At 36.0% G+C, this 27,572-nt stretch overlaps 3 protein-coding genes across 4 annotated transcripts in view; 1 reads left to right on the top strand and 2 right to left on the bottom strand.

Annotated features, from left to right (window-relative positions):
* The window catches only part of LOC129794946 (uncharacterized), a 271,489-nt gene that overhangs the window by 158,762 nt on the left and 85,155 nt on the right, over positions 1-27,572 (top strand). For both annotated transcript variants that reach the window (XM_055835884.1, XM_055835883.1), the window contains exons 3-4: positions 24,213-24,551; positions 26,378-26,865. In XM_055835884.1, coding sequence (XP_055691859.1) covers positions 24,213-24,551; positions 26,378-26,865 — 827 coding nt within the window. The remainder of the gene's footprint in view (positions 1-24,212; positions 24,552-26,377; positions 26,866-27,572) is intronic.
* Positions 3,072-3,967, bottom strand: LOC129794947 (uncharacterized). Its single transcript, XM_055835885.1, has 2 exons — positions 3,871-3,967; positions 3,072-3,780 (listed from the first exon to the last, which is right to left on the bottom strand). The coding sequence occupies exons 1-2, from the start codon at positions 3,923-3,925 to the stop codon at positions 3,335-3,337; spliced, it is 501 nt and encodes a 166-aa protein (XP_055691860.1). The 5' UTR covers positions 3,926-3,967; the 3' UTR covers positions 3,072-3,334.
* LOC129794948 (uncharacterized) lies at positions 5,659-6,449 on the bottom strand. Its single transcript, XM_055835887.1, has 2 exons — positions 6,354-6,449; positions 5,659-6,277 (listed from the first exon to the last, which is right to left on the bottom strand). Exons 1-2 carry the CDS (start codon positions 6,406-6,408, stop codon positions 5,832-5,834), a joined length of 501 nt encoding a protein of 166 aa, XP_055691862.1. The 5' UTR covers positions 6,409-6,449; the 3' UTR covers positions 5,659-5,831.

The raw sequence follows: 27,572 nt of genomic DNA, 5'->3' as shown, positions 1-27,572 counted from the left end.
AGAGAATGTGGAGCGTTTGCACCCCAACCCTGGGCTTGCTTTTGCTCCTCTCTCCTGAAGATTTGATGTGTCTTCCAGCACACGGGATGGTGGGTTGAGCGTGACACGAGGGACGAAGATCAAATTTCACGTCTGAGGCACACACCAGGTTCGTTTCTCACTCCCATAACTACCCCAGGAAAAATTTAGTCCTCCCCAGGGGTGTTTATCTGAATGAAAATATTCGGAACTTTCTATTATTCGCCAAAGATTCGGTTATGATGAAACATTTGTTACTTTTTTACATTTTGATCATATACTTCGTTTTACAACACCCTGTGGAATCTGTGAGAACTTTTAAAAGATCTTTTACTATTTTACATCTTTATCATATACTTCGCCTTACAACACTTTGTGGGAATCTATATAAGATTTGTTACTTTCTTACATTCTTAACATATACTTCGTCTTACAACACTTTGTGGAGACCTATAAAAGATCTGTTACTTTTTAACATTTTCAACATATACTTCGTCTTAAAACACTTTGTGGTACCCTATATAAGGGTTATTACTATTTTACATCTTTATCATATACTTCATCTTACAACATTCTGTGAGAATCTATATAAAGTTTGTTACTTTTAGTTGTGATTCTTTCGAAAAAAAAGAATAACACAGCTTCTGTGTACCACCTAAAATGCAAAGTTTTACATCCTTATCATATACTTCGTCTTACAACACTTTGGGTGAAACTATATAAGGTTTGTTAGTTTTTTTTTCATTTCGAACACATACTTCGTCGTACAACACTCTATGGGAACCTATATAAGATTTGTTACTTTTTTACATTTTAATCATATACTTCGTGTTACAACACTCTGTGTGAAATTATATAAGATTTGTTATTTTTTTAACATTTTGATCATATACTTCGTCTTACAACAATCTGTGTGCACAAAGGGTTCTTATTTGAATAAAAATCTTCGGATTTTCGTATAATTCGTACAAAAATTCGAATGATTCACCAAGATTTGGATTATTCGCCGTGATTCGGTAAGATTCGTCAAAAATATTGAAATATTCGCCAGATAATCACCCCTTTGAATCCTCCACCCCCTCACACAGGATGATTATTTCATCCTTTTCCGAATGCGCCAGGATTTTAAATTAAAAACCTCGGAAGTAGATCGATGTTGGGAGAGTCCACCTACCTGCTCTCTCTCCCTCTCTCGTATCCTTTTCCACTCCTCCTACTCCTCAGAGGCTGCCACACATTTATTATTCCGATGGTTTCTCAAATTGAGTTTTTGGCTTTTCATTTCGTGTGAATGTGTGTTCAAGAATACCCCAAACCCCTCCCTTGTCCCCATTTCCCACCCACTCTAAGTATGAGAAAACTGCCTCACCATTGATTTTTCCATGCAGTATGTGTCCTCCCTTGATCAGATTCAAAGAGAAAAGAGAATACAATCCCATTTTCACAAACTGATGAAGTCACCAATTTCACTTGATTAAGAATCCCTCCAGCATCCCTTCTCTTTACCCACGAACTAAGGGAGAAAGTTGAATCATGCTCAATCTCCTCGTTTCATTTTAAGACTCATCCAACAGAAAATTGGAAGTCTCTTCAATCAAATGAACCGAGAGAGGAGGATTTCAAATATTCCAAGAATCCTGTGCTGTAGTTTGGCTTCCCAAGCAAAAGCAATTCTTCCAGTATTATTGTAGTAGAGTCATCGTGTTGCATTCTTATTGCAAAAATTGGCTAAGAGAGGGTGGAGGGGTTGGCCAATAAGTTTAACTTGACATGTCAGCAGACAAGATACGTCATTTCCCAGGATCAATTTATCCAAACGGACACATATTAGGTGCTATTGGGACTCTTATTTGTCCATAAAGTTCGAATTTTTAAGGTAAAAAAAACTCCTAATTTTATGACCTAAGAAAAAACTCTCACGGTTACACAGAAAACCTTTTGAGACTGGACCTCGAATAAAAAAATCCAGCGTTGAAAGAAATTGGCAAACGTTTGAAAAAAAAAGAAAAGCAATAAACGTTAGAAAAAAACCTCACGTGTGAATCGCAAGCAAGTTTTCTGTAGCTGTATGGAAAGTAGTCGACGGTACCTATAGCAAAACGGCCATTTTGAATTTTGAAAATACCAAAAATCAATGAATTTTAATATCTATTCAACAATTTTTTGTTTGTTAAAATTTTAGTTAGGTTTATTTCATCATTATAACTTCGATATTTCGTCGCATGTTGATTCAAGACGTTTAAGTTCTGTCAATATAGAATCATTTCAATCCAAGGGCTATAATTAAATTGTCGATCGCATCATGTAGATTTGGTTTAGCTTTCAAAAAAGAGATAAAGGTAAAAGAAAAATTTATTACAACTTTATGTTTCACCGAGTTATATATTTCAACATCTTACCAATTACTGAAGACAACACCAGGACAATGATGAAGATTAAAAAAAGGAATCGCATCTTGGGTTGTTGCTTTAACTGAAGACACTGTTAAATTGATACTTTGATACTGAAACTGATGTATCTTAAAGGAGATTTTTATACACTTAAAATCGCAAAGATCAAAACGTTGCAATTAGTCAAATAGATTCCTCTGACACACTAAAACATCTGCGAGTTGTTTGGCAGGCAAATCTTTGGCTTTAGTTAGGCGCATCACATGAATTCAGCAAATTGTTCAAATATCTGGTGTGACCTTAATTAATTTATCAATGAAAGTTTGTTGTTTAAATATTTAAAATTTTGGGAACTTTTGCGCATTGGTACTTTTCCAGCGATTAATTATTCATCAGCCGTTCTATCATATTTGAAGATTTCTTTTGAGCAGCTTTTTTTACTTCTCTTATTTATTTATTGTTTTTTTTTTCATATTCTGCATTTAATTAATTATTCTCTCCAAAGTTCTTACGTCATACAGGGGCTTAAAAACAAATCCTTTCTTGAATGATTTGCGAAAATGTTTTGTTTTAGTATTAAATCATTTTTTTTATTAAATTTTTCCCAAATTTCCTTAGGGTGGAGAGGTTTTTGCTTGAAAAGAAACATTATGATTATGCTGGTTATGCTTGCTTAAAATAGTTTATTTAATTCCTTTTAACATTGCTTTAGTCGTCTTAATACAATTTCGTAATTTCACTGATTCAAATTATAAAGACTTTCGTTGAGAAATTGGAGGTTTAGTTAAAATTTTATAATTATCCTGTCCTGTATCTTCTTCAGTGGCACTATAAGGTGGCATCATTCAGATCATTAACTGAATCCCTGCGGAAATGACGGTTGGCGAGATTTGGATGTTTGAATTGAATTGCAATTCAGATTCAAATCACAGTGGTAACGGTAAGGGCAGTTGGGGAGTACCTGTTTCTCCAAGAGATTCAGTTAATGTTTTGTTAAGAGCATAATTTATCTCCAACATTATATTAGCAGGCAACTGAATGACAGACTCCACGGTTTTTCCGGCAACTTCCACGATATTTCCCGCATAATCAATGACGATTTCCGTTGAATTTCCAGTGGCTCCAATGATCTCAACTACAGTATTTCCAGTTGCATCAATAGTGGTACTTAGGACTTTTCCAGTACCACTAGAAATATCATCAATGATGTTTCCAACTTGAGTCAGAACTGACCCTATAAACAAATCTGCACCCTCAATTGCCTCGGAGATGGCATTATTGAAACTTTTCAAGGCATCATTAGCAACGTTTTGGATACCATTTACAGTATTACCAACAGCATCAGTAACAGTATTCAATAGTCCAGGTATAGCTGAAATTAGGACAAAAAGTGTTAAAGTAAAAATTAGAACAAGAACAAGAACAGGAACAATTTAACAATAATTTATGAATATTTTCTCACCAATTGCTGATGACAACACCACGGCAACAGAAAAGGTCAAAATGAAGAATTTCATCTTGGTTAGTTGCTTTAGCTTGAGACTCTGCTAGACTTATGCTCTGAATTCCCTTCTGAGAGGCCTTATGTACTAGTGTACATCCTCATCACGTGGATGCTTCATTGTGGCTCTCTGCAAATCTTTGATCTTCGTAATTTACATCACATGACTTTAAAAAAATATTACTATTCTATAGAGAAGACATTTTTGAGCCGCCCCTTTTCCTTTTAAAAGATTCCCCGTGTACAGCTGCTTTACCTTAATTATGCGCTATAATGAACTATTTTATTTTTTCAAGTCTTTTCATTTATTTTTCGACAACGAAAATGTTTCTTTTTGTTAAAGGACTATGTGTAATTTTAATTATTAATTTCACCTTACCTGTTGTTCATTAGGAAAACAGATGAGACAGCTAGAAGACTTTATTGAGCTATCTAAACATAGTTAGAACATCAAAACTTTGCCGCTCTGACTGAATGTCTTTGAATACTTTACAACAGACGTTTCATTGGGAAATAATTTTCCAATTTATGTGAGATATTTCTGGAAATAACTAGTCGAAAATATTTTATTGGAAAATGTTTATAATAATCCGTCTACATGCGTCTTGGTGTACAATTATTTATGCCTTGTAATTTGATTAATCAGCTGTATTTGGTGACGCAAAGTTGAGTTTCTTGTACAAGTCTCTAAATTAATGGATAAAAATCATCCATATCCAATCATATATAAAGGGGAAAATTGTGTTCCAAGGAGGGAAATTTCTATGATTTTTCAATATGGCGAATATTTTGGTTTTTTAAGCGAATCATCTGAATATTTCCGAAGATCTGAACATTTCACTTCACATGATCATTTTAGCTGTGTTTCTTTCAGACACAGCTTTTGTGTACCGAGCAAAATCGAAAGTCGTCAGATCGGGCTCAAAGTTGGGATGAGCACGAATTAGGGTCCCCACATTCCAAAAAACGTATGCGCCAAAAAAAATTTTCCGGCCGCCATAATTTTTCATCGAAAATCGACCGTAACTCGAAAACGGCTTGACCGATTTTGATCAAACCGGGCTCAAATGAAAGCTCTCAACAAACCCTACAACTCCCTAGAACATCTGAAGTTTCAAAAGTGACCGCTAGAGGGCCAAAAATCAAAAACAAAATTTTCGATGAATATTTCAAAAAAAGTCGGAAAATGTGCCGGAAAAACTCAAGTGACCAAATTACCCCACTCTAATTTTCCGGATAAAACCATTTCCACAGGAAAATCTGTTTGAGATATCGGAAAATGAATGACACCATCATGTTTATAGGGGTCAATTACTCTTAATGCCGTATAAACAAATTTTTAAACGTTAAAAATATATCGAAAATGACGTACTTTCAAAATGCCAAAAGCACTTGAAAAAAAAGTGAAAAAATGATTTTTATCAAATAAAAGAAAATCTAATGATCGGATTTTCCTCAAACTTGGTACGATTGATTATCTCTATGGGGAGTATAAACTGTGGAGAAATGGATTTTCTAGCATTTACCATACTTGAGATATTCCCATTAATGACTTTGCCAAAGTGGCCAAATTACCCCGTCTTCCCCTATATATAAGTACATCAAATTCACGCAAAAGAGGCCAAAGAAGACCTTCTGACTGAGAAAAATCGTCTTAAATTATCCACAGAAAAAATATCGTGATAAGAGCGCATGTTTCAATGTTTCTATGTTTCATGTGGACGCGAAAAGGTTAAAACAAAAACATAATTATTCTACAATTTCAAATATTTATTTGGTTTTCCTTTTACAAATTGCTTTAGTCGGAAAAATAATTTCAAAATTTCGTATCATATTGATTGAAAAATCTGAATATTTCATCTTGGATTTTGATATTCAAATTTAAAAATTCTCCGTTAAAGACAACATCATTGCGGTTGTAGTTAAGATTGTTGGGGCACAGTTGATGAAGCTGAATCCGATGTAGTCCCTGCATTTCCTTGGAGAGCATCAATTATCTTCTGAATCACTACACCGGGCAGTGGAATGATAGTTTCCAATGCTGTTCCAGCTACCTCCACGATATTTCCAGCCTCATCAACAACAACTTCCAAAACATTTCCAGCGGCATCAACAATTTGCACAACAACATTTCCAGCTGAATTCACAAAGGCACTCTGCACTTGTCCTACACCATTAATAATATCCGTAAGGGTTTCATTGACTTGCTGAAGGAGTTCCGAAACAGAAGAATTTGCATTTTTTATAGCTTCGGTGATGGTATTTGTGAATAATGTCACAGAAGTTGTTAGACGATTTTTGAGTGCATTCGCAGTATTTTTTACCATATCATTAATACCAGTTACAATGTCCCAAAGACCTGGTTTGGCTACAAAAATACATAAGTTAAAGGAAAAATAATTATTAAAAGCAACAAAAAATTTTCTTTTGATTGAATGTCTTACCGAATGTTGGTGAAAGCACCAAAGCAACGGAGAAGGCCAAAAGAAGGAATCGCATCTTAGTTAAGTTTCTTTAGCTTGAAAATCTGCTTAACTGATACTCTCATCTACCTTCCAGGAGCTTTTATACACCTTGAATCGAAAAAATGCTTCATCTAAGCAAATAGATTCTTACGTATTGAAACATCTGTGACTTATTTGGCTTAACTTTAACCTTGTTTTAGGTTCATTATGTAATTTTTTGCATCATGCTTGAATATCTGTTGCTATGCCTCAATTCACGATAATTCAAAGAGAAGTCAGTGTTGGTACTTTTCCAGAGAGAAACTTCTTTTTAAACCTCTTCGACTTGGATAGAATGAGCTTTGGGCTCGACTTGTTTAATTTTTCCTCGTGTACAGCTGTTTTGCTTTTAATGAATTATTTAATTTTCTCCTCATTTTTTCTCTCCCTCTTCGAACAAGCGAATAATTTGTCTTTAAACAATGTTTTATTAATTAGTTTTACTGTTAAGTTCTTCTTAATTAAATATTTGTGTAAAATTTAATGCAAACAGATGAGATCGAGATGGAAAACGATCTGTCTAAACATCTTTGAGAAAGCTTCTTGCCTAAAAGAACGTTATTTATATTTTTTTAAAATATCTAATATCTGTAAGATATTTCTAGGAATAACTAGTCCAAACTATAATAATTTTATGGGAGCTTTAGCTTAAAGCTTCACTTAAAGATATTAAAGTAAGGGGTGTTTATCTGACGAATATTTTGCTTATTGAGGCGAATCAGATCTGATTCGATCAGATTCAGATCAGAATTTTTAAATTAACCATAAACATCCTTTAAAGAAAAACGAAAAACACAAAACCGAATAAAAATTTAAAAAAAAAACTTAGCCCTTTTCGGCTTGAATTTACTACTTTATAGGCTTTAATTACATATTTTCCTTACATTTTTGAGATTGAAGACTCTACCTTCTTAGAGCTGAAAATTAAATAATACTTTTAGGCTTTGTTTTTACCATGTTTTTGGTTGAAATTACTGCTTTTCGGCTTGAATTTACTACCTTTTATTCTTTCTAGGCTTGAATGAAAAATACTTAAGTTTTAAGCTTTTGTTCCTCATTCTCTGCCTTTATAGGACTGAGAAAAATATTTTTTGCTTGAATATAGTCTTTTTTTAGGCTTGAATTTAGCGCGTTTCGGATTAAATATACTACTATTTAGGCTTTAATTTTAGTCTTTTTTATGTTTTAATTAAAAACTAATTTAGGCTTTTTTTTAATATTAGACTCAGCCTTTTCAGGTTTGAATTTAACACGCTTCAGGTTGAATTTACTAATTTGTGCTTAAATTTAGTCCTTTTGGGGCTTGAATTAAATATTTTTCAGACGTCTGTTTCTCAATAAGAGCCATTTTGTGACTGAAAACCAATATTTTGATTTCTTTGGCAAATCATTCGAATATTAACGAATAATCCGAATATTTCCGAAGAACCGAATAATTTCTTTCAGATAAATACCCCTTGCTATAAAGTTTTCTGTTTAAATATTGAATTTTTTATTTCAAATATAATTGGAAAGCTTTATGACTTTGTTAACTAATGAGAAATAATTCTTTAGAACAGATAATGGTGTGGTAAACATCAATGTTTCAATGCTTTCAATAGTCTGTCAAGTTTCTTCTTTCTTTATATAATTTCGAAGCAATTTGCAGCTTTCGCATATGAGCCAATATAGCAATTTTCACTATATTTATACATAATATTTATATTTTATTTATTAGAGGAATTTGCTAATAAAAGTTTCCTCATATGAATTTTCATAAATTCCCCACATTAATTATATTCCCGCAGGAGCAATGTTATTAAGCTCTTTCGGTGAATAATAATTGAAAATGTACCAATTACCAATGTGAGGTGAAATAAAATGAGAAGAGAGAGAGAGGGAGAGGAAAAAAAGAAGAAAATCCCCTCTAGTGTGATTAATAACGCTATAATTGCATAAATAATGCAAAGTGGCGAAGCATGCATGGGGATATGCTTATGTGGGTGGATTAAAAATGCAATTAGGATTTAAAATAAAACTCCCCCATAATGACATTCCATTAAATATTCGTCCACTGATGATGTACGATGCATGGCGGAGAGAATGTTTGAATATGCTTCACATCCAATAGAGCGAACTATGCTATGTATATAGGAGAGTTTATTGTAAAAGCCAATAATTAACTTTTAGCTTTTATGCGATATTTAGAACTTTGTCAGATTGCTGCCAGAGATTTATTTCTGGCTTATTTGTTTTGCCGTAAATCACTCCATGACAGTGGATTTATGTCACAAAATACTCAACCACAGAGGCATGTTAGAGAACTATACCCCACGCATATTTACCACACAGAAGCAAATCAGCAGAAAAAAATAGCAGCATAGATAGGGATTTGTGGGCAGAAAGCAATTGCGAGCAATATTAAGGGGTTTGTGAACATCTCGGATTTCGATGCAAATAAAAAGTCTTATTTTTTGCAACGGTAAGGGGAAACGAGGTCATTTCCAAGAAGGAATGTTTACGTCATGTATGCCTCTTTCTTGCCACATCGCACAAGATTTATACGATGTTGGGTAAGGAAAGCTGAGAAAAGCAAAAATTCTGTGTGGTCTATCGCGATAAGGCGATAAAATTCCATTTGAATGCGTGATGCTGGCTATGCTTGGCTCCACTAGACTCTTATAAGTCAATCCCAAGGTGGAGCAGCTTCATTTGCAACTTGTACAGCTCAAAAGTCAACAGATCTAATGTAATCTGTTTAAAGCCACTTTTTAGGCCCGAAATCCGGTAGAAGATTTTTGTTTGTTTGGTGAAGTATATAGGACTGATACTGGAGAGCTTTTATAGAAGATGCTGATAAGTATCTCTGCAACCTTCTAGGTTGTTCTAGGTGTTCTACACTTAGTTTGTAAACTTTTTCACGCCTAACAGTCATGAGGCCAGAGTTTAGTATAAATTAAGTCAACATAGTTCTCCTGTTACATAGGTTAGAACCAGAGCGCCTTGCAGAGCGCTTAAGACACTCAGACACAGTCCAAGTTGAAACCTTGAAAAAAAAACATTCTGGGAAGAATCTTAAAGGCTTAAAGGATGTTCTTTATTCCTGAACAAGGACTAAATATGAACTGAAACATCATTACAACGAAGCAATTAGAACTATCTCAATTTGAGCAAACCCAGATAGCTCTAGTTTACAGAATATCATCCAGAAGTACTTCAAAGAAAGAGCTGATGGGACTAGAGATGAAAAATCAATTTAGACAGGTATAATGGAAGGAAGATCTGAAAAGATGAGACAATACAGATAAGAACTGAACCTGACGAAGTATTGTCAAGGATGAAAAACTGTAATACAAGGGGCAGAGGCGATTGTCTGTTCTATAGTTTTATTAACTTAGACTTAATTCAATAAAATAAGTAAGGAGCAAGACAATAAAATGATTTCCAGATCACAGAACTTAAGGCTAACATCGTCTAGGGGATTTAAGTATAGCAGAAAGAGTATTTAGATCAGAGATTCAACTACGACTAGTCAATGCTGGTTCTGCTTGAATTTTGCAGCTCAATGTCTGCCTTTGTTCTAGCAAAAGCTCCTCTAGTCTATTTTTGTTAAGCTAGGCTTCAATTTTATAAACCAAATTTTTTTTTCTAGTTGGACTTAAGTCTTTTTAAGGTTAGTTTTTTTTTAATCTTTTAAGGTTTAGGAGTTTGAACTACGACTAAACACTTTTATGGATCTAGCTAGACTGGTCCCTATTTAGTTAGCCTGATCTAACCTTAGTAAACCTTTTTTTTGTTATTAAATCCTGGTTTAAGAAAACTTGATACTGACGTAAGGAACTTAGAACCGACTTAGTAGCAAAAGACACCGTTCATGTACAAGCATCCTATGTAAGTTAAACAGCCTTGCTTATTTCGGAACAAAGAAAGGGGCGTTCTACAATTTTGTGTTCTCCATCGTCCCCTTTTCGTTCGTCGGAGGATTCTTGGATGTTCTCCGACTGAGAAGGGTGTGTGTGTGTGTAGCTGCTGTACCCAGAATCCAAGCTTGGGGATTTATCGGTGATAAGCGGTCAGAGATTTATAGTATGGGTGTCTGAGGCATATCCTTTTGTTTGCGTCGCAAATGAAAGTCGGCAGAGATTTGAAATTCATCCCTTTGACGGACATCCACAAGCTACCCTTCGGGGCTTCAAATCAAACCCTACACCACCCTCCCTGATCTTTTTTTCTCGGTCCATTTTGCAACCCCCAAAGGGCCGAATATTGGGGGGTTGGTTTGTGTGCAGGATGAAGAAGAAAACCCAGGGACGGGGATGAAAAAGCAATTTAATGAAATGAACGTTAGTAGTACTCTTGCAGCAATTCACCCCATTCTCGACGTTTGTACGCCATAAATCCATCTTGGGTGCTTTTCATGGTAATTCGCAGCGCGAGTATGGAAAAATTTATTGCGACTTGCCTGGGAGATTATTCAAAATATATACATTTCGCACCAAGCAGATTAAATGGCGCAAGCAAGTGGGAGCTTTGGGGGGCGGGCGGGAGAGGGGCTGAAGACCGCTACGGAGAGGATCTCTAAATATTATGGTACAGCCCCCAAATGGTCTTTTGGTGCAGACCTCTCATCATCTTCATAATCACCCGCCCATTGTTGGAATTTCATCTTCGCTCCTGGACCCACCGCCCGGTGAGTCGGAGGGGGTCCCTCCCGGCCCTCTTTGGGAGGGTTAAATTGCACGAGCACTTCCAAGTTTTCGCCAAGGAGTTATCACCTCCGGGGCATCGTTGTTTGCCTCTAAAACGTAAACGACTTAATACCCTTGTTCATCCCCCACAGAGCCTTCCGATATGCCCCCCACCCCCCACCCCTCCAGTCTAATGAAGGATGATGATGAATACTTCGCCAAAATTGAGATCCGTTCCCTATTTGGTGTGTAAGAGTGGATTTTATTCGTGACAAATACAAAGAGACATTCACCCCTAAGGCGCCTAAGGGGTGGATTTTCTGTGTGAATTTGATGAAGTGACTCACTCGAATGTGGAATTAATAAATTGTTGATTTACAAATAAGATGAATAATTTGTTCTTTTGCAATGAGGAACACAATCTCAAAGAGACTTGAAATTCTGGATTCAGTCAGTTTATTAAATAGAAACACTACTGAGGAGAAAATGAGCTGTACAAAAAAAGTTTTAATTTGTTGAATTAAAAAAAAAGTATTTACAATGTTTTCTTAAAAAAAATGAAAGATGCTCAATGAAAATGTTGTTAGTTGTAGACGATATCACTGAACATTCTACCAAATGTGGCACATTCCTAACTATTTGAGAAAAAAGATCTAAAATGGAAATCTACATTGATAATTTGAGGTAATTTTTCCCAAAAGTTATGTAGTTTCTTCTAGCAGTTCTAACTAAACTTCTAATTCATTTTATTTTTTTCAAAAAAAAAAAACTCAATAAGGTTTGTAAGATTTTTTGACCATATTTTATAATTCAGCATAGCCCAAAAGCTCTCTTAAAGTTTAACCAAAATATATAAGCATGGATCCTTTGGATGAAGTCGCTCCCCAAGGAGAGAAATCGCTTGAAAATAGGGAAAATTTTCGAAAATCCGTCGGCAAGGAGAGGGCGAGAATTGGTCAAAATTTCGACGCCTTGACGAAAAATGGGGAATAAAAATCCCAATTTTTCTGTCGAAAGTTCGTCGAAAGCATCTTCCCTATTTCTGCCCAATTGGGAAGTGATGTCGAAACGTGGCCGACCATATTTCGACGGACCGTCGAAATAGGGAAAATTTTCGAAAGTATGTCGACATGTACTGCCTTGATTTCCTCATTATTCTTCTCTTTCTCTCCAATGATATTCAATTCAAACAACATATTTTTATATTCTTCTGCTCTTTTCACACATCAGATGATTATATTGGGGCCTCCATGGCGTTATTTTACATGACAACAATAAAATGCCAAGACAAAATGGAACACGATATTAATAAATATTAATATTTTTATATTGCGAGTTATCCTGACGCTTGGTCTTTGGAAAACCATGCCACACCCTTTTCCCGACATGAATATTTGCCATAGGCGATAAAATGCCATTGCATTTCACAAATTCAAATTTTTAATTATATTTTAATTGCACATAAAAAAATGAAATTTTCCAAAACCTTGTTGAAAGCATTTTTAAAATTTCTTTACACATCCTGAAACATGTTGGTCAAGTTATTTTGGATGCAAAAGTCTCAGATAATTAATAAATCGAATTTAATTTTAGCAAGTAAATTTTTGATTTGCCGCGCACGAATAAGTACGCCATTGAGCTCATTAACCTCAAAACCTTAAAGTCCATCTGTTGACAAAATATGAAATCAAAAATCTGGAGAAGGGCAGAAATTGGGAAGAAATAGGGCTAAAACTGGGAAGATTGTCGAAAGCATGTCGAATATTAGTCGACATGTTGCCTTATTTTTTCCCAATATTAACACTCGGAGGACTTTACTGGTAATTGGTACCAATTGAAACCTTAATATCGTCACAGAATAAAATCTATTGGACTTATCTCGATGAATTTAGCATCTATGTGTAGGGAATTTTAATTACTTTAAGATAGCAGAAAGAAAATCTCGAGAAAAGTCTTTTCTTTGGAAGATAATTGAGGTCAAAGTCAGAATCCAACGCGGAGGATCAAATTGGTAATAACTACCAGTCAAAATCCCATACATTTTTGCCGTGGTTTTGAGGTTATGTTTCCCCATATTTCCCAAATAAAGTACTCTTGTTCACTTTTCCTCGGTAAAAATCATTAATGTGGACTAATTTTATTGCCGGAAGTGATTAAAAAGTTACTTAAAGAATCAAAGTTTGTGATTATTTAGGCGCAATAATAAATTATGTAAAATTGTAGCTAAAAAAGTCGTTTGAATTGGCAATTTTGCATCGATTCTACGCAATTTTTTTCCAGTGACGATTTTCTAAATTAAATATTTAGTAATTCGGTGTAGGAATGCTTGAAGGAGATTGAGAATTAGTGAAACTTTCGATCCTTGTTCAATAAACTGATTAATAATTAATTATTGAGCATATTTTATCAACTGGTACTTATTACCAATTTGATCCTCCGCGTTGTGCCAAATGTTGGGTCCTCCAAGTGTTAAAGGAAATGAAGGAAGGAAAAATTTCGACAGACTGTCGACATCCAATTCCCTATTGAGAAGAGGGTCGAAACTTTTTCGAAATATTTTCCACTTGGGCTGCCCATTTTTTTTTACTTAAAAATAGGGCAGAAATTGGGCTGCTTGATAAGGAAATATGCCGAATATATTTCGAAAGATGATTTCCTTCCAAAATAGGGCAGCTACTTTCGACATATTTTGGAAATTATTTCGAAATAGGGCAGCATTTGGGAAAATAGGTCTCGTTGGGTCTTTATGGGTAAAAGGTGCACATTTTGCCATTTAGGTTTTCCGTTCGCTTGGCCACAGCTTCCGGGGTTGTGGGTTTAACCCTTTGGATATTATGTACTTTTGTGTGTCTGTAATTTCCTTCTCGGTCTTTAGGCTTTTGATATTTTTTGGGGAGTTCCTCCCACCCAGCCTCTGGAGTCAATTACCACTGCTTGGGGAACAACAGCAATTTAGACATACACGTAACATATACAGAATGTAAAAAAAACAAGAATTAACCCCATTTGCCCTAATGTTATGCGGTGTCGGGCTAAAATTAAATTCCCGCCACATCCAATTTTGGAGCACTCAGCATCCCTTGTGGAACAAAAACAGGGGGGGGTTAGTGGGGAGGGGGGATGCTTGAAAAATCCCACAGGGGGTGCGAGAGGGGGTGACGCAGAGACGACCCTGGAATCCATTTTAGAGGGTGGCAAAATGGAGCGATGATTCCCTCCGAGGAGGAAACAGAGAAATTGATGGAAGACTACGCGGGAGGGTGGAAAAAAATGTGGGGTGAAAAGACTTACAACCACCCACCCACATCCCCATCCCCCCACCCCGCAAAAACAGCACACATCAATTTACGCCATCTGCACAGAAACACACAGACTCCCATGGAAATAAATAAATTTTCGAATATTATTTTATACTTTGTTTTCCTTTTTTCCCATTCAGTGCCTTTTTTTCTCTTCTTCATGGGGCCTCACGTGCTCTCCGGAATTGCTCTCATGCAGACGAAAATTCGAAGATTTTAAGGGTGTTGGTGGAATGGGGGTGGTTTGATCACAAATATAAAAGTTTATTTTGTCTTATTTATGCATTTATTTTGTCAAGAAAGTTGTCGCGAAGACGAAATTATGTTGTTTCAAAAAGTACATTTAATGTTATTCTGTTTAGTTTAAAGTAAAATTATTACTAAATATATATTTTTTAGTAGATAAATAATTTTATAATTTAAATTAATTATTACTGAATAGAAGATATTTATGATCGTTAACAAATTAGAAGAATTTGAAAGCAAAATAGAAGGAAAATTGACTTTTCTCATTGATTTTCTTTTTATTTTCTTATGGTTTATTTGTCCAGATAGACAAAAGGAAACTTTGCACTCAAAGTATTCTTTTGATGACAGAATATTAAAAAATTCTGACAGCCTTAGAATCTCAATAAAATATCAATTTTCTCTTGTTTGCTGACAGAATAATTCTATTTGATGAAATAATGGAATTATTCGCTTAGATAAATCTCAATTTGCTGACAGAATAAGAAAATATGTTGGCAGACTAATAAGATTGCTGACAGAATAAATAAATTTTGCATAAAGAATTTACGCGGTTTGCTTACAGAATAAATTCTGCTGATAAAAATTTATTAAAGCGGTGTTTATCTGAATAAAAATCTTCGGAATTTATTAAATTACTTTGCTGATAAAATAAAATAATTTTCTAATACTTTTTCTTAAAAACCAAAAATTACTCTTGACTACTCTCATATTATTCTTAATAACAACTCAATTCTTCTACTAATAGAGAGATAAAGGGTTGAGCTCGTTGAACCTCTTAAGTTAATATTCTGTATGGTTACACTTATTTCAGATTATTGCAGATACTATGTACAAAAATAATCAACTTAGAAATAAAATAAAAAAAATATACATTTTCCTCTCTTCTTACTATCTTTTCACGGTTTTCTGTAAGAAAATCCTCCCCTTCACCACATTGAAGTGAATCATTAAGGAAGGGTAGAGATGGGAATTACCTTAATACCCAAATTGCTTGTCCCCATTTTAGCATGCGGAAATTATAATCTGTGGCCAAGGCGTTTCCCTCTTGTGGAAAATTCTCTTTCCATCACCCCACCGCTTTTTTTGCTTCTTCTTTTGGCTTTCCTCGAGAGCGGGTAGAAAGTATGTACGTCGTACACCCCAGTAACTATCTGGAAAGCGATACATCAACTGTAAAATTTCCACAACATTAAAGAGATAATTAACCAGCGCGAAAAGAAAAGGCGGGTGAGGATGGAAAAAAAAGGAGAGACTATAAGGCTCTCTCGATGGTGGGGCGAGGTGCGAGAAAAATTTCATATAGATGGGGGATTTCACTTCAGCACAGCAGCATCCCAAAAGGCGCTCACAGACAATAGGATGGGTGAGTGCCACTTGGCTATATACACCAACAACCGTTGATGGGGTGGGATTGCGAGGGAGAATTGCTGCCACAGAAGCTTTTGTTTGTTTATAGCTTTTCAGATTAGATAAGTGCAGGAACCGAAAATTTCATTATATTTTATTGCATCTTTCTCTGGCAGCACCAACCATCATCATTTCACCCACCCACGGAGGTCTCTTCGCTCTCTGTGCAGAAAAACGGCACCCTCCCGTACCCCTGTTCTGTAGATGTGCGAGAGAGGATGGGTGGTGTGGTTGGAATCTCACCAGAAATTTCAACTGTTGAGAGAGAAAGCGAAGAGATATTTGAGAATTTTCATAATGAATTTTTGCCTTTTCTCATTGGACAGTTTTGGCATTTATGAACACTTATTTATAAGAATTGTTTTTAATTCTTTCAAGAACATTATTTTCAAGCATAGAGAACCTAAGTGTCGAAAAGAGTTTGTCCTGAATGAAAATCTTCGGACTAATCGCTAAATATTTTTATTATTCGCCGAGAATAGAATTATTGGCTGAGATTTGGTTGTTTCGTCGTGGTTCGGATTATTCGTTTTGGTTCAGATTGTTGGTCGATTTTCGGAAGATTCGCCTTGATTCGGATAATTCGCCAATATTCTTATAATTCGCTAAGTCTCAGATTATTCGGTTAATTCTCCTTTATTCGGCTAATTGGCAAATCTTGCAATTATTCGCCTTATTTCGAATTAAGGCGAATAATTGCAAGATTTACGAATTGACCGAATAATCTGAGACTTGGCAAATAATAAGAATAATGACGAATTATCCGAATCTTAGCGAATATTCTGAATCATTGTGAATTACCCGAATCAAGGCGAATCTTCCTAAAATCGAATAACAATCCGAACCAAGGTGAATCATCCGAAATTCGACGATTTTCGGATTATACAGCAAGATTCAGATAAATTGCCAATTTCGGGTGATTCGCTTTTATTTGGATGATTCGTCTTTATTCGGATTCATCGTTCACTATCGGATCATTCGCCAGCCTTCGTCTAATTCGGACAATCTTCGAATTATTCGCCTTATTTCAGATGATTCGTCCAACTTAGGATTATTCGCCAATTTTCGGATAAATTGCCAATTTCAGATGATTCGCAAAAAACCCCATTGCTAAATGAATTTATTAAATTCTATTATTAAAAGCCATTATGACGGCCTAGATTTGGCATAGAAAAGGTTAATTAATCGTTTAAATTGTAAGTTCTTCGTTTTATTTTATTTTTTTTGAAGCCAGAAGGTAATTTCTCTTTTTTTATTTAATAGCATACGCAATTATATAGATTGAACGGTTATTATGCAGTACATAACGACTATATATTGTAGGTATAGCACTCCCTCTACTACTTGACAAGGCACTCATCTAATGGACTTCCAGGAATGCCCCAATAATGATGCCATTGATTAAAAATTCTAAATTGTATGTAATAACAATTGATTGCATATTTAAAGGAGCACTTTGTGTGCTTCACGGAGGAGTTGAGTAATTTTCATTGCGTGGAAATTGGGTCACAAACACGCCACCCCCTCGTGCTACCCCCACAAACAACTTGAACGGCATGAGGAGGTGGATTTTAAATGAAAATTGGAGTCCACCTTTCTCAACTTAATTAATTGCTGAGACCATAAATGGGTGTACGACCCTCGTTTTTCCCTCCCATACGCGCGCAACTTCTCTCGTTTAAATTGGGGTGAGATGACACCCTTTTGGCCCCGTTAATAAACTCTCTTTGGAGCTCTTTCACGTAAACAAAATTAAAATTAAGTGATATTATGGGTTAGTTGATAAAGTGACTTAATAAGTATTTCGAAAAATTTCATATTTGTTACAGTGGCGGACAAAAATTCTGGAGAATTTTGGGTTAAAATTTTGAATTTTTGATGAAATAAAACTTGGGCATTAGATTGAAAAGAATCTTAGCAAAATTTATCAACAAGGAAACATGAAGTAATAATTCTGTTTGGATTTTTTATTCTGTCTGCAAATAGTTCTATTCTTTTGACAAGTTATTCTTAAAGTAAATTCTGTCAGCAAATTGTTTTTCCTAAAGTAGTTCTATTCTGCCAGAAAAATTCTTCTATTCTGTAAGCAATTTATTTATACTTCCAGAAAATTCTTTGATTCTATTCGTACTCTGTCAGAACAAGGCTATTCTCTTGCATATATTTATATTCCATCAGAAAGTTGTCTTATTTGTCAGCAAACTCTTAACTCTCGTAAATTATTCCATAATAATTTATTTATTCTCTTAACATTTTCTTTGATTCTGTTCGCAGGTTATTTTATTTTTATTTTCTTTATTATTCTACTTGCAAATACCGTTAGTAAATTTTTCTAATCTGTTCGCTTAAATTAACAGAAACTTAATTCTGTTATAATTTTATAATTTTTAAAATTCATTTATTTCGTCATTAATTATTTTTAATTTCTTTCGAAAAAAAATCTGTTATTAAAATTTTTACTTTTACAAGATGGAGGCGCCTGGTTGTCCGTATATATTCAGAATTAAAATTTCAAAAAAATCCGATCATTTAGAAAAGTTTCAGATAACCTGAATCTTAGGCATATCTGTTTTATTCCGAATTACTTGAATATTCGAAAAATTTTATTTAAAAATATATTTCCTGTTCCTATTTTTGTGTCACTCACTGTCTTTGTAACCTTACTTCATGCTCTTCTTGTAGAAATGATTTTCTGAATGGGAAATACAAGAGCATCCACCGTCATTGGATGAAAGAGTAGAAGATATGGAAAACGAAATGCTAATTGGGGAAAATTTCTCAGTGTACCCCGGAAATTCTTCAACCCACTGGGGTCGTGTATGAGGTTCTGCCATTCTCTCTCGCATACGACAAAATGAGGGCAAAAGGGGCAAAAGGAGAGTCTTCTCCACGTTGGGGTATCCATCGAAGGCGAAATTGCTAATTTCTGTATTCAAATGAGTTGCGCCGGAGAAATTCCGAAACTCAATTAAAATACTTCATCGGTAATCAACGGACAAAGTTTCAACGCAAAAGGGTCACCCCGTGTTGGCTAGCACCCTCTCGGCTTGTCTTGTCCGTAGGGTCCATACTTTGCATTCACTCACAGTCACACACTTTGACTCGTAGCCCAGAAAATTTTTCCCATTTCTCTCCGCATAATTTTCCCCATTCCAACCCCTTCTCGCCCACACGGAAAGTTTTCACGTGACCATGGCGGAAATGATAGAGCCCCTTTGCTATCCAGCCAACCCCATGCCTATTCTGAAGTTTCCTGCAATTAAGATAATTCTAATTTGGGCGTGTTGGAAAAACTTTTCACCGCCATGAAAAGGGGTTTCTACTTTCCACACACAACCGAGAAAAATCTTATCTTTTTTAGACCCCCTCCGGGAAAAGCGCCAAAGAGTAACCGAAAAAGGCCAATCCATTGTTCAACAACCACCCCCAAAATTTCCTCTACATGCATCCCCCAATAACATGAAACAAAGAGAGAGAAAAATGACCCCAAATGGAGGCAGATAGATTGCAAAAACTCATGAAAACAATTTTACTACAATCACCCCCTGAATGGCAAACAAATCAATGTTGTTTTTCACCACACAAAAGAAATTTTACATTTTCCTCTCGAGTTTTCACGGGTTTTCCTCTCAGTGCGTTTGAAAATACGCGTAGAATGAGGCTCCGTGTAAGGGTTGAAGGGGTGAACGGCGAAGGTCCCACCGACCCTCGAGGAATTTAACGAGCCTCATTCTCACGAGAGAGATATGTATTTCAGCACAATGTTTGTGAGGAAATATTCGCAGTATTTGTTTTTTTTCTTTGGTGTAGGAAAAGCTCCGACTTTTTGGGGAAAACATGTGAAGAATTTAAGAAATAAAATGCTAGAAATGGGTCCAGAGAAAATTTTATATTGGTGTTTATGGTATTTGAAGCAAAAAATAGTTTATTTCAGCTTTGTTTTTTATCAAAATGGGGATGTCTGTTGAACATTTTGTCCTCAAGTTGCCCTTTAAACGTATAAAGTTGAGTTAGAATGTACTCAGCAATGGAATTAGGGAAATTAAGCTTTAATTTTATTAAGGAGTTTTTTTTTATAAGTGTCTGTTGCATTCAAAATGAGAGATTTTAACAATTTATTTGAGTAAATTGTAACGTTTGACGTTGTTTTTTTTCTGTCATTTGATATTCATTTTCTAATTATTGAGACTAGTTTTCTAACGTTCAACGCATAGTTTTTTTAAAGATTGACGATTTTTCTTCAATATTTGACGCCTTTTTCTGATTTATTTTTAACGACCTTTTTCCAAGGGGTGTTTATCTGGCGAATATTTTGGTTCTTCAAGCGAATCATCCGAATATTTTCAAAAATCTGAATATTTGACTTCACGAACATCTTTTGCTAAAAACCCAACAACTCAAAACCGAAAAAACATCAAAAACGTATTTAGGACTTTTTGGTTTTAGATTTAGTCTTTTTTTAGCTTGAATTAAGAACTCTTCGGCTTATATTTACTACCTTTTGGTTTGATTTAAGTGTTTTTATGCTTAAATTTAGAATTTTTAGACGACTTATTTTTGAATTTCCTTGGCGAATCATTCAAATATTAGCGAATAATCCGAATATTTTCGAAGATTCGAATAATTTTGTCCAGATAAACCCCCCTTGCCTTTTCTAGACATTGAACTTTTCACTTTACGTTTCTATGGATGTTATTAACGTAGGGACCTGAAAAAAAAAACAATCATTGAAAAGAAAAAGACATTTAATTAACCAAGAAACACTAAATTAAAAGATATATTGACTTTGTTATTTGCCAAAGCTTTCCCGAAGCTTTCCTGATCATGAAAAAAATGTATTAGAGGGCTTTTAAGTTTCTTTAAAACGTTGGTAATCCACAGAAACTTTCAAAAGATAAACAAATCCAACTAACCAAGAAAAGCCACATCAAAGGACAAATGTCAATGACCTCGCTACTTATGCTACATATCAAAGCTTCCCCTGAGCTTTCCTCATTAAATATTTTTTTCTCTCTCCATTTGTACGCCTGAATATTCATCAAAAAGTCAATTTGATGATGTACAAAAGGCAAAGGAGGAAAAAATAATCATTAAATTCACCCCCAAAATATCCATAACAATGTGCAACATTTTAATCGCCATCAAGATTATTCAATTCAGTTCTGGGGGGTGCTCCAGTCAGATGTCCAACACACAATGCCATAATTACTGCGGAAGTTGAAAGCGCTAAAGTGTCTGGGTTTTTCAATGCAAATTCCATGTGAACGTCCCCAAAATTACTCCCATCTTCCTTCCGCCAAATCAATCACATGCAATTTTTCATGTGTTGCAAGGGGGGTGTTCCACAAACATTTCATCCCCATGCATACGCCCCAATTTGTCGTCTCGTCCCCTTAACTCTCAGCGGTGGTTTGCTCACAAAAAAAAAAGAGTGACTCGTGTTATATAGGATGGTTATGTATAATTCTAGTGTGTGGCGAATAAATAAAGTCATCATTCATATGCAAATTTTTACAACCACCATTTTACCACGGCTCCGATTTATTTGCATAACATGAAAACGCTAAAATTGAGCAAGAGAGCGAGAGAGGAAAGCATCGCATGGGTTTTTGGGGACGATGTTTGCCTCGCACATGGCTGCATGGAGGAGTATGTGGAGTGTACAGCGGGGGTGGCTTCTCTGTGCTTATGTTAGACTTCATGTTTCATCAAAATTATGTATGTGCTGCACCCTCACCAAAGAGTGTGATGCATGTGGTTTATCACTTCACCGCCGCATATTTAAATGCAGCACCACTGTACTGGGGGGTGAGGGGTGGAAAAAGGAATTCTCCAACATATCCACTTTGTCTCATACCACACACACAACCACTCAAATAAAATTTCCCATAAATCTCTCATCTATTAAAGTTGAAATTTCGTTGCACATGAGATTGAAGCGCAATATGGGATAAAATAAATTGCGGTTCCAATTAAACTGTACCTACCTACCTACATATATAAAATTCCCAGGATGATTTTCACCCCATACTAGCTATGTACATATGTACCAAAGACTCAAATTTCAGTAGAATATACCGCAGTCAGTACCCTCAAAAGAGCAACACAGAGAAGCGAGAGAGAGGAAAAGAATTTTGGGTGTTTGAGTGATATTGGGTGACACCACCTCTGGGTTTGCTTAATGACCAATTTCACCCCCTCTGGCCACTAGATAAACAAAGTCAACTCGAAATGATATCAAAGGAGACAAAAAGCCCACACACACCCCATCATGTGGGCATTTCCTGCCCATTTGCGGTAGATTTCCCAAGAGCTTTCACCACCCCCGCCTCCTCCCCATCCAGCCAAACATTTCTCTCGGATATGCCAGAATGAAAATATCCTTTCCCACAGAACAATCACACTTTGGGCAGCGTGAAGAAATGCGGGTGATCAACACACGAGGACTAAGGTCCTTAAATACAAAAGAATATTATTCTCTTTTCCACATAGAATGAACCAATATATATATACATGTAGGGGAACCTGGGGTAAAATGGTGAATTTTTGGGAAATAATTTTTCCTGATTTCCCTGAAAATATTTGAATTTTCCCATGACAACTATCTTATAGCAAATTTTCCGTGCTACAACTTTGTCTCACACAATTTCTTTCTATCTCAACGGGAAAATGCCTCTTTCAAGCCATTTTCCAAACCCTTGCACTTTCACCATTTTGCCCTAATCCTGGGGTAAAATGGTGAATTGCAGTTTTTTGTTTTATATATTTTTAGTTCATAAAAATTGGTTATAGTTAGTGATCAAACATCCTAAATTGTAAGTAATACTTATACTGATTAAGAAAAAATATTTTTTTCAAAAATTTAAAAAGTTATTTAAAAAAAAACAGCAAATTAACCATTTTGCCCCAAGGGGTTCTTTTTACTATCAGTTTTCTACGGGAAGATACGGATTTTTTTTTGAAAAATTCAGATTAGATTCGTGTTTAGCAATAGTTACTCTATCTAAGAATGCATTTGGATCAAAAAATTTGCAGAGAATTTCGCCAGAACTTAATGTTTGTAGTTGAGAGATTCAAAAAAATTGTTTTTCAAATAAAAGCCAAAATATTGGATCAATTATTATGAAATTTTCTAGGCTTAGGCAGGGGTACAAAGTCCGACTAATGACAATACTATACAGATTATCCCCCACTATTTGTTGAGATATTAATTTTTATTTATTTTTTCACATTTACCATTCTACCCCACTTACCCCTAATCCATTAAAATAAACTTAACCATTAAAAAGAAAATGAAAGAAACAAAGAAAAATCCACAAGTCCAATCATTTAGCTTCTATATCCACCCTCCTTAAATATCCATAAAACAATCTTCAAAGTGTGGAAGCTAAACCAAGATGATAAGGACAAGACAAATAAATCTAAATGAGAACTAATTTTATCCGAAAAGCGCGTCAATTTGCTATATTGGGGTGCACCCTAATGCGCGCGCTATGTCTTTCAATGCTCGCTATTTATAGGAGGGTTGAGCAGAGGGGGTTGAATGAACGAAAATCCCCATCTATTTGTTTTGTGCGCACTTAAAAATGTAATACCATTATTAATTAGTTGGTTGGTCTCTCTTCATGGCAATGGACCAAGTTTCATCATCAACTATAAATTTCTCGCTATGCGCGCTCCTTTCTCAATTGAAACAGGAGGGTCGAGAGGGGTGGGGTGGAATTAAATTAGGGGTTGTATTACATACAATGGCAACTTGATTAAATCATGTGGAGCCCATAAAACTATATAGACGAGAGAGAGGGAGTGAGATGTGAATTAGGGACATCGCCACACAGTGAGTAATTGAATGGCTTCCTTCGGCTTTAAGAGAAGGGGTCATCATTAAAGTCGACGGGTCCACACACTCCCATTATTTCCTCTCATAGAACCCTATTTTAGGAGGGGTTGCTGCATGGCTACTTACTTACTTCTTTTTCACCCAAATGAAAACCTCTCCAATGGCCGAGGCGTCTTTATTTGATTTCTCACCCAAACCCCCCTCTCGTAGCTCGTTAAAATAAACACAGTCATTATATGGGATTGGGGATGCCGGGAAATTGCATCATTCTGGGGATTCCATCTCACTTTATGCGTTTTTTCATCTCTCATTTTCTCCTTCTTTTCTGCCCACGCAGGCATTCTTGGCGACAGCAACGTGAACCCACAGCGACACAGTGGACAGCAAATGGTAGCCGTACGAGCTGACACGGACCTTGGTCGAGTATCATCCTCGCGGATTGGGGCTGATACGCGGCCGAAGATTGATTTCTCACCCAGCGGCTACTTCCGTCGTCGCGCCCGACGACGTTCCGTAATGAAATTGAGGCGCTTTGAACGAGAAGCCGGCCTCAATGGCACAGTGGCGCCACATCTACAGGTGGTAGCACCCCCTCTGGACACAGCAGCCACGAGGCCACCTAGTACGAATAAACCCACGAGAGTGGATAAAAGTGTTCACTCAACCTCATCGAATGGTGAGTTAATTTTTATGATGCCTTCCAACCCCTTTGTGAATTCCCAATTAAACATTTGATGCTCCTTCTTGAAGTCTTTGAACTGTTAATTTCTAAATGGAATGAAAACTCTTAAAGTTTTGAAATTTTTATCCAAATTAATGAGAAGGGATTACGAATCCTTAAAAAATAATTTTCAGGAAAATCTAGAAAAGAAAAATTCAATTTAAGAGCTCTGAGATTGGTTTCTTAGATTTTTGATGCCGTCTCTATGGTTCATCAGAACAGAAAAGGCAGAGAACACTTCAGGAATTTCTGAATTCTATGGTCGTAAAATCCAAAACGACCCTGTTTATAAACTGTTTTCTCAGAAAAGCAGGATAGATTTGTCAGTTAATAAAAATATCAAGGACACTTTTACAAAATCCTTACCGATATTGTCAGATTATCTGAAATATTTCTGAAGTATGCAAGAGGTAGTGACTTCTGAAGTTCGTGAAAAGTTTTAGCAGATAACTTTAGCGAATAGCTTACCAGTAAGCCTAAACAGTCGGTAAGACTTCGAACTCGTTAGTCCATAAAAACAAGATCACTTTTGAATTTTCTGATCATTTTAAAACTCCCAACGCTTCAGGAACATGACCAGTTTTCTAAAGGAAACAAGATAGCATCTAAGTCTTCTTGTTGTTTGTCAAACAATTAGAACGCTTCTGAAATACCTGGTCGATTTTCATACAAAATCAAGAACATTTCTAAAGTTCATGAACGATTTTATCAGATAATAAGGGAGGCGTACAAACCTAATGGGCTTTATTCCTGTAAGTCGTAACAGATTTTGAGACTTCAGACCAGTAAATAAAGAACGCTTCTGAAATTCCTGATCAGTCTTTTCCGAAAATATGGAATATTCCAGAAGTCCTTGAATGGCCTTCCCAAAAAAAAATCAGGGACACATCTTATTTCATTTAACTGCTTACCAGAAAACTATACCGGCTTCTTAGACTCTTTACTTGGTTAGGTCTTAAAATTTTGAAAGTGTCTCAAGTTTCAAAAGGATCTTGTCAAATAATCAGGAGCCTACCAGAACGCTAGAAAGCCAGAGCGGTTTCTGAAACTCTTTAAAGTCAGCAGATCTAATAATCTGGAACATTTCTAAAGTGTAGGAACTGTCATGTCAGATACTCAGGAGCGCTTTAAAAATTAATCGTTTACTAGAAAATCAAAACGGTTTACAAGATTCTTAATTTATTAGACTAGAAAATTAATAATTCTTCTTAAATTCCTGGCTTGCTTTTCTAAAAAAAAATCTGCGAGTCTTCTGTAATCTCTGAACTTCCAGGCCAGAGCGATTTCTGAAAATCTCAAATGAAGTAGGTCTGAAAATCTGGAACATTTTTTAAGTTCTGGAACGCTCATGTCAGATACTCAGGAGCGCTTTAAAAACTAACCGGTTACAAGACTATCAAAACGGTTTCAAGATACTTTATTGATCAGGCCAGAGAATTAGGAATTCTTCTTAAATTTCTTACCAGCTTTTCTAAAAAAAAATTGAAGGAGCCTTCTGTAACGCCTGAACTTCCAGGCCAGAACGGCTTCATTCTAAACTCCTTGGGTCAAATAATTCAGGAATTGTTATAACTTGTTAATTAGAAAAATCTTTGGAGCTTCTATTAGTCTTGTCTTATCAGAACATCAAGAAATCTTCAAAGATTTCTGAACCGTTTTACGAAAAAAAATCAGTAACAATAAGACCCTAGTCAAGAAGTCTTTCAGAAACTCTTAGATTTCACTAAAAAAAGTGAGTTCAGTGAGTTAATTAGAGTAATTCGTTGATGTTTTATTCGTAGGCGCACCTGCTTCATCCGATGGTAACAAACGTGATAGTAGTGATAAGGAAAGAATTAGCACAAGTTCCATTTACTCTTCCATCTCTTCCGCCACCACAACTACCACCACTGCCACTATTTCCGCCACACCTGGCTCACATGTCGCCAATACGACCAAGCCCCACCATAGGGCGGCCGATGTGAGCATAGAAGCCGGTGGGGTCATCGATGAGGGCGAACAGATCATCATAATTGCCGGCGATGGCGGCGAAGAGGTGGTCGATGTGGTCGCCGAAGATGCCAAGGAGAAGCTTCAGGAGCGCAATGTGGACGCCTTCCTGAGTGACGAACCCAAAGCCCTACCATTGAGACCCATTATTCGGGGTCCATTTGACGATGAGCACCAAGGTGAGGTGTCCATTGTCTATGCGGAGCAACATTCCGAAGTAAAGGTCAATTGTGAGGTTGACATGGACATTGTTAGCAGTATTTGGTCTCGCGATGACCAGGTAAGCTTCATTCAATGTTACGTAGATTGAATACAAAGAAAATGTGAAGGACCTTCCATTTGCCAACCCACCCCTCCCTTCACCCCAACTCCAGAGAAAAGCTCAGCGTAATTTGCAAAGTTTTCGAAAGCTCTCCGCCGCAGGCAAACAAAAGGCAAGCAGGAGGATAAGTCTATGCAATAAACATAATCCTCCTTGTCTCTTGTTTATTAATCGCAATCCACCGAAAAGTTTGCACCCAAGAAAACTATTGTTGGGTAGTTAGTTGTGCTCCAACAAAAGTCAACTTTCGAGTCACACTGAGAGGAGGAATTTTATTGTTCTTGTTCTTCTTCCCATTTTATTGCACTACATACACATCGCGCCTCAACACTCTGTGCACAATAAACTGCCAGAAGTGATTTGAATCTTGACATTCTTATGGGCAAAATGAGGGAATAATTGCCAAAACACTCATCAAATAAAATTCTCGGCGGATTTTCTGATTTTATCTTTTTTTGCTGCAATACAAATTTAAACGGATGAAAAGGATTCTATTCAGACTTCGCTGTACAAGTCAATAATTTTTCACTGAAATCTGCTGAAAAGGCTGAAAAGAATCTCAAAATAATTGCTCAAAAATGCAAACAATGACGTCACTACGTGTTTTCTTTTCTCTCTACGTGTTTTGTTTCATCAATGATTTGTGGAGGTATTTCTAAAATACA

This window comes from Lutzomyia longipalpis, chromosome 4 (genome assembly GCF_024334085.1).
Source record: "Lutzomyia longipalpis isolate SR_M1_2022 chromosome 4, ASM2433408v1".
In the NCBI taxonomy this organism is placed as follows: domain Eukaryota; kingdom Metazoa; phylum Arthropoda; class Insecta; order Diptera; family Psychodidae; genus Lutzomyia; species Lutzomyia longipalpis.
This window is presented reverse-complemented; position numbering and strand designations above follow the sequence as displayed.